Source organism: Nematolebias whitei, chromosome 13, assembly GCF_014905685.2.
Source record: "Nematolebias whitei isolate Nwh7 chromosome 13, NemWhi1, whole genome shotgun sequence".
Classification (NCBI taxonomy): Eukaryota; Metazoa; Chordata; class Actinopteri; order Cyprinodontiformes; family Rivulidae; genus Nematolebias; species Nematolebias whitei.
Genome location: NC_056510.1, coordinates 13048174 through 13056495, shown reverse-complemented (window position 1 = coordinate 13056495; position 8322 = coordinate 13048174). Strand labels below are relative to the sequence as shown.

The window sequence follows — 8322 nt, the reverse complement described above, 5'->3', positions numbered from 1 at the left end:
TATATATATATATATATATATATATATATATATATATATATATATATATACATACATACTTTTTTTAAAATGTGTTTTAAACCCTTCCCACACTCTTGAGATATTCTAAACAATGTGTCTAAACTCGAAACACTCTAAAAGAACACAGCATGTCATGAACTCAGCTCACTGCCATGCTATCGGCCACACCCACTTCTCCACTGCAGAACGAGATTGACAGAGGAGGGAGGAAGAGCTGCAGGAAGACGTTTCTCCTGCAGTGTGGGCTGCACAAAGGTGTAGCAGGTGCTAGAAATGTTAAATAATTAGTATACAAAAAAAAAAAAATCCATGCTGATGGTGTGGCTCATCCATCAATCAGCCAATTGCATGTCATGTACAATCTTAAAAAAAAAACTGCGATAAACCGACTCCATGAAAAACAAACTGCGAAGTATGGAGGGACTAGTGTATAGGATATTGCATTTGGGCTTGAGATTTTTGAATGATCAACTGCAAAACATATGGAATGTAGAATCAAAGAATTTTCATTTATTATGCTATCATTTATTCACGCTACTTTTAAACTTTAGAAATAATAAATGACAACATTTATTTTTTTTATTTTTTTTTTATTCTGTTAAAAGTTCAAAGCTTTAAATGACTTGCACTGATTCAACAATTTTCAGTCAGGTCATCTGGACAGTTTATTTTTTTGATGAAACATTTCACCTTGCACCCGGAAGGCTTCATCAAAAAAAAAAAAGAAACTGTCCAGATGACCTGACTAAAAATTGTTGGATTGTATACCTGGATTATTGAGCATGGAGTTTTTTGGTTTTGAACCAGTTTGACAAGACTGTCGACGAGGAAGTGGGCTGGCATCGGAGGAGGGTGTGTGCCAAAGACACCATCTTAGCACCAACATAACTGGTTTGTTCCACTTTGGAGTAAGCTGTTTGGTGGAAGAATCACTTTTGTGTTGTGTGTTTCCTTGACTGATGAAGCCTTCTGGATAAAAGGTGAAACGTTTCAGCAAAAAAAAAGAAACTGTCCAGATGACCTGACTGAAAATTGTTGGATTGTATACATGGATTATTGAGCATGGACTTTTTTGACTTGCACAGATGTAAAAAAAAAAAAAAAAAAGATACATTAAAAATTAATGGATTGTATAGGAATATTCTCTTTGTGCATTCTTACTTGATGTACTGCATTTTTAATCAAGCCAAGTACAAGGGTATGATGATGCTAAATAGATTTGTGCCATGTCAACATGGACCCAATGCAGCAACAGAGCAGAAAATAGGCAGCTCAGACATCTGTTAGAGTGGTGCATCCATTTCACCTGAAAGAAGCCTTCCAACAGAGCAGATAGAGATGAAAGGACTGACAGGTCTGATTAAATCCTCTCTCAGCAACCCCAAATAAGCTTTTCTAATTGTTCATGATGTCAGAGAGAGGTTTGGAATCAAAGTCATTGATCCTCAAAAATAACTACCTAAATAAATAAAGTGACGATCTTTTGAAACCCCCCACTGCAACCAAATATTTGGCTGGATGGAATTCTGAAGAAAGCACTTTTTTTTTTTTTTTTTTTTTTTTTTTTTTGAGTTTCAAAGTTTTAAGACTGCATGGTTTGGTTAAGGTTTAGTTATTCTAGAGAAGAGATAAGTGTACACTATTATGTAATAACTTATTTTTCTAATGTTTATGAATATGACTATTTCCATATCCATGTTACAGCTCTCTTACAAAAAAATGTACTAAGGATTACAGCATTGTGATTACAATTTAAAAGTACTAAAACTTTGAGTTGTGGTTGGATACATGCGCCTAGAAAAAGCTATGTATAGCAAAATGTTTGGAACAATCCCTCGAGGCTTGAGAACTAATCTCTGACTGCTATGGATTTGGTGGATGGTAATACGATTTAAGCCTTAAAGTGTTAATCCTTAAGATCCTTAAGAGTCATTGAATTGGAGTTTTGCTGCATCAAGTCTATATGTTAATTTCTCTGTTTGCAGGGATATACAGTACAACTATAGATGTATTCAGGCAGAATTTAAAAAAAAATTATCTATGAGGGTTTTATAGACTGAACTGTCAAGCAGGTGATCACATTTTATTAGATGAGAAATATGGAGCAAACTTTTTTTTTTTTTAATCAGTAGTGGCCTATGACGATTTTTCATAAAAGCGTGTTTATTTACTATGCATTTTTTTTCTTATGCATTTTATGTAGCCTTTGATGTGATCATTGGTCACAGTAAACGCCTAAGGTGACTGATCATTCCCAATATTAACCTTTGAAGTAATACCACTAATATGTGCAGAAAAGCAAATTAGAAGTGAGTCTAAATCAGTCAGAACACTCAAAAATGTTGGAAACAATTGTCAAAGGTTATGGATCCAACAAACCAACCAATGGCACAACACATGGCAACACACAATTTATAATATTTTCTTTTGTTATTGTTTAAACCTTAACACTATATCCACTCAGCACATTTTACCCATGACTATTTATTTATTGTAGCACCTTCCTTTTTTTATTTTTTTATTTTTACTTTATCTTTTTCCCATTCTTACCAGTTAATTGGATCAACCACAATGGCCCGGGGGTGAGACATATTTCCTTCCAGCAGTGTCTTTCTGGTCTGGGATGCTTTTTCTAGACTGGCAACACTGATTGTCTTCCTGTACCCATCATTGGTCCAGTATAAGTTGTTTCCAATCCAGTCCACAGAGATGCCTTCAACATTGTCAAGTTCTACAAAAAAAACAGTACCACATAAGTAAAATATTTAAAATGCATAAATTCAATCTAACTTTTGTAAAGAGTTTTGAATTTATTATAAAACAATAATACAGTGAAGTTGTGAATGTAGTTGTTCAGTGTCCTGAGCTAACTTATGTTGTGACTTGGCACTATATAAATGAACTGAATTGAATTATTAATCAAATACAATAATATAAATAAATAAAACCTTTTGTTTGCTGCTGCACATTTGTTTTTTTTTTTTTAAGAAAATACAACTTAATACATTTAATTTGTCTCATCAAATAAATGGTATGAAGGAAATTGTTTAATCCTAAAGAAACCAAGACAGTAAAGCCTAGAAAAAAGTTGTATTGAATAAATAAAATGTAGGAAGTGTGGATTGTCTGACTACAAGCCCATATTGTATCATGATCAACGTTAACAAAAAAGTAAAAAAAAGACAAATATGTTGAGAACAGACATAATGCGTTTAAATGACTTGTCTCAGATGAGTTTGTCTAATAAAACATTTAGCATAAAAGAGAACATTTAATGTGAGGAAAACACTACATGCCATGCAAGAAACAATATTTTAGACCTACCATCTTTGAGGATTGTCTCCCTGCCACTCCCATCTATTTTTTGACGCCCAATAAGGAAACTGGTAGTATCAGCAAAGTAAATGTGTCCCATTTCTGCATGGTAATCAATGGCTCGAGGGTTGACTAGGTCCTCAATTGATACCATGTGCTCATCATTGGATTTGATATTCATATCCAGGCCTCGAATGACCCCAGGGCGTCCCTTACCATAGAAGAGGAAGAAATCGTTTTTGGGCTCTATAAGACAAGAAAGGACAAACCACATTTTATTGTCAAATAAGTGCTCTAATTCATTAGTGCTGATCCTTGCATTAAACCCTTTTACCAACCACATTGTTCTTATATCTTTTTGATGCCTTGGCCATTTATTCACCTTAATGGAGCAAGTAATATGTGCCAATGACTATACTTTCTACCCTCAATCAGGATCCTGCTGTAACACTGCAAGGGAAATAGTAAAATGCTTAAGCAAACAGACAGTTGCAATACTTACCTTGACTATGAATACTGTTTTCAGTCTTAAATAACTGGGGTTTGATAAGAAAAGCAAATGGGAAAACCTGGAGCTGAGGCAGCTCCACAGTGGCCTCCCAGTGGCGCAGGGGACTGCATATTCTCGAACCCTTTGGGAACCTCTGAAGAGGCAAAACAGGAATGAAGTAGGGCTTCCATTGAGAGAAACAGACCTCTCCCTGCTCTCAGTCCTTACCCAGGAGACTAAGATGCTGAGGGTGAGGACCACACATGCCTCACTTCAATTTATCATTTTGTGAGGGAGAGACTAACTACCCAGGAGACAATTAAGCATTGCAAGAGACCCAGATATCAAACCCCAACTGTGACTGCTGTATGAAAAAAGACATCATTTAACACCAAATCTCATTATGTTTAGAGAGATGGAAAGTGAGAGCAAGAGAGAGATAGCTGGTGTCATCAGAACATCTACAAGGAGGGACAATAAATCAAATGTGTCATGCAAAAGCTCCCATAGCCCCATTAGCCTGATCGAACTGTGGTAGGCCCTCAAATTGTGTCATCAATTTGATCTTCGGCTTTTATTGTCAACTACACAATGTCCAGCGATTGATCAGACCAGCCAACAAATGCAGGCAAACTTAAAACCTCATTATGGCAATAATCTATCAAGCTCCCAACAGGTCGATATCAGTATGTCACATTCACATAGAGCTTTATTCACCAGCTCTCATCTTTATTACAGTCAGCCTACAGCTGTGCTAACATGCCACTTTCTCAGCTCTATTAGAACGCATGACCTTTACAGGCACAAGATTTAAAAAGAGCAGCAATACAGGGAAAAACAATCCTTAATAATAAGGAGCAATACATGTTGTCAATCAAAGTAGTCTAGGTGCTGTATGAATAACGAGGACAAAGTTATGTTTATTAAAAAAAATAAAAAATGGGTGAGATGAGACACGTTTTTCAAGAGGGATGTGGTAGCTCAGTAGTCTGTGGTTGTGTCAGGAGGGGCATCCAAGTGTAAAAACAATAGCCAAGTCTTTGTACGAGTTAGTTCACTGGGGTGACCCCTAAGGAAGGGAGCAGCCAAATGGAAAAATAAAAAACGTATATATTCGGATAAGAAAAAAAAAAAATAAAAAATAATAACCTAAAAGCATTCGATATTCATAAAAGATAAATGTGTGAGAAAGCAAAATAAATAAAAAAAGTTTGAAATAAATATAAACTAGCTTGAACTTTAAAATAATCATTAATTAATGAATAAACTAAAACAAATGGCATCTCTATCAAATCAGTATATATTTTCTATTTCCTTATATAAGCAGAATTGTGATTTTACAGTGTCTCATTATGTCGTTGGCATGCCTTTGTGCAGCCTGTTCAAACCTACACTCACAGATGGGTTTTGACATTAGCCTTTCAAGCAACCCACATGGGATGCAGTGCTGTAAATTTAGTAGCACGCAAAGTTTAAGTATCTAGCAAAAGGATACTGTTGCATATACAGATCTCAAACACAAACTGATAACTGACTACCATAACTATAAAAAAATATATATATATATCAAAGATTGTTCAGCACCGTAACCCATAGATACCATGTGTGTGACCACATTTGGTTTGTTCATACAAACATTCTATGATTGGCAAGTAATACAAGAGTTAGATGGTAACACTTTTTCTTTGAGTTACATTATATGTTTAAGATGGTTGACTATCTACTTACTTACCAACCACCACCCGATATAAGTTGATATAAAGTTAAAAACTAACCATGAAACAAGCACTTGCTGCTATGTGACTTACATTGAATTAAGAAAAAAAAAAGTTAATTGAATTGAAAGCCTTTTCAGAGAATGTTTACATGACAAATTCAATCACCACATTAGGCTAATGTTGTTGCAAACTGATGTCCTCCTTTATCGCTATTGCCTAGCATAGAGTACAAGATAACAGGAACTTAATACAACCACTGCACCGTCCAAGAAGATAGGCTTGGATGCATTTAAACAAACAGAAAACAGCACATCAATTATTTTTTAGTGACACTACGCATATGTTGGATGCTTCTGAGTTTAAATGTAGCTTGAACAACAAAAAGCACAACTATAGCAGGGTTCGCTAGGATGAAAAAGCGTGAAACACAGCGAGAAACAAAGAAGCATGAAAGTGAAGCGCAGACGATATCTGCACTTGTCACTCTTAATCATTCTTAACATCCAAGCTGTTTATAGCAAATGCAGAACGTACACGATACTGATCCAAGACTTTAAGCAATCCCTGTTTCTCCACTGAAGCTTGTGTATTACAATAAATGATTTACAAAGCTGATTCTGAATATTCCTCCTAAAAATATTCTCAAAAACTCTCAAGCCCAGTTCTATAAATGTAAAGGTCAAACCAAACATGTTAGGTTTATTTGATATGAGACACTTGGAGGAGAAAAAAATAAAAAATAAAGAAACACAATCATCTTTTTTATCAGGCCAGAATGAAATATGAAAAAAAGCCTTGCAAAGGCAAACACTTTTGCCTCCACCTAACTAAAGTTTTAAAATGGAGAGACAGTGATACTAATGATAGTTTCAAATATACTAAAAATTGCAAGTCTAATCGTTTATATGTAACAAAAGAAATATATAATACATGTTTCCTAATGTTTAGTCACAAGAGAGCTAGACAGTCTGAGAAGACATTGTGTTATGTGGAAGTCCCTAAAAGTCCATGGTTCTGGAACAAATGCAGGACTCACAACTATGAGGTACATGTAAAACCATATACCTTAAATTTCACATAGTTTTATGATACTAGTTTTATTGTTTATGAAATGATGCTGTCTTATTATTTGACTAAGCTGTAGCTTGATGATGAACTGATTAAATCTTCAAAATGTAATATTTTATTTTATTTGTTTTTTTAGATTTGTGTTAAAATATGTATTGGATGTGCCAAAATAGAAATCAAAAGTAAAATATATACTAACTTTTACAAGATTTCCCATCAAAGCCCAGGCTGTAGCCAATACGACAGCGGCAAGTTTTAGACTTGTAACTTCCACTCAGGAGACACATTTGCGAACATCCTCCTGGCTTTCCATATGAATCCATTTCACAAGCATGGCTCCTAACTGTGGACAAAATCAGAAAAAAAAAAAAAACAAACTAATAAATAAATGTAATCCAGTAAAGCATCATGTTCTCAAATTTATCAGAATTCAGCTTGTGAGTCATATAGGCTGAATCATGACACATATGGCAAATGTTTACTTAAAGGAAAATGTCCTTTACCTTTTGGCTGAGCGAGTTTGTGGTAAACACGCAATCCTCTAGAACTCCCCAGGGTGGTGAGTGTCCTGCTGTCTGCTGTGATGTTGAATCTGTGCACCTGCAGCAGCTCTGCAGCTGAACTCCCTTTGGAAGGGTCAGAGTGGATAGCATAGAGGTAGTCTTCAAACACAGCAAATGCATATATGTACACCACCTGAAAAAAAGAACAAGATATGATTTTTTTTTTATATATATATATTTATGAAATCTAAAATGAAGATAAACTACAGTAATCAGAAGACAACAACTAAACTGAATCATTGAAAGCATTATCTGCTAACATGCATCCAGCATTAGGAGGATGGGAAATGGTGGTGTGACTGGTGCATTTGGCAGACCATTCAGGGTCAAAAGCTGGACTCCACTGGGAGATCACTGGCCCTGACACAACAGCCTCGTATGCTACATTTAGCAGGCTGACACCAACACAAAGCAACATGGCTGGATGAGCTATATTTACAGGAAGTACACTTAAGCACACCGGCCCACACCTCAACATCAGAGGCAACAGGATATGTGTAAAAAAAAAAAAAAACTATCATCTACCTCTCTGTGGAATATGTCTACAACTCTACTTTTACATGGTGTTTTTTAAAGAAACTTGAAACTTAGTACCTCAAAAATGTACAAACTATGTGCATGTGATCTTGGATACAGCTAATACAGTATATTGCATTTATTCTAGTTTTTGTTCTACAATTAAAAAACAAACAAACAAACAAACAAAAACTGAATTAATGGAAAGGGGACAAAGGTGAGAAAAAAATTAGGACATCTAAGTAATTTCATAAAAAGTAATTTAACTAACAAACTATATCTGCATTTCTCCTAAGTTATATGAAAGGGCCATATTAGCAAAAGCCAACCAAACAACAGAAGCTTAATAGCTTAGCTATATGAAAATAATAATTATGAATTTATTTTTAATTTTTATTTTATTTCTTTTTAGAATTCCCCCACAAAAATTAAAAGTTTGACTTGACAATAATAATTGTTAAGACTTTTGGACATTAAAAATGTAGTGCAGTGTAAATCTATAAATTTGTAAAGCCAGGTGAAATCATACAAATTAATTTACTTGACATTAACTAAAATTATATTTATGCATACACAATGAATATATATATATATATATATATATATATATATATATATATATATATATATA

At 34.5% G+C, this 8322-nt stretch overlaps 1 protein-coding gene across 1 annotated transcript in view; it reads right to left on the bottom strand.

Annotated features, from left to right (window-relative positions):
* The window catches only part of lrp1bb (low density lipoprotein receptor-related protein 1Bb), a 235325-nt gene that overhangs the window by 135699 nt on the left and 91304 nt on the right, over positions 1-8322 (bottom strand). The window contains exons 8-11 of the mRNA XM_037686113.1: positions 7116-7308; positions 6812-6955; positions 3346-3582; positions 2572-2752 (exon numbers count right to left, since the gene is read on the bottom strand). Of these exons, the coding sequence (XP_037542041.1) occupies positions 2572-2752; positions 3346-3582; positions 6812-6955; positions 7116-7308 (755 nt within the window). The remainder of the gene's footprint in view (positions 1-2571; positions 2753-3345; positions 3583-6811; positions 6956-7115; positions 7309-8322) is intronic.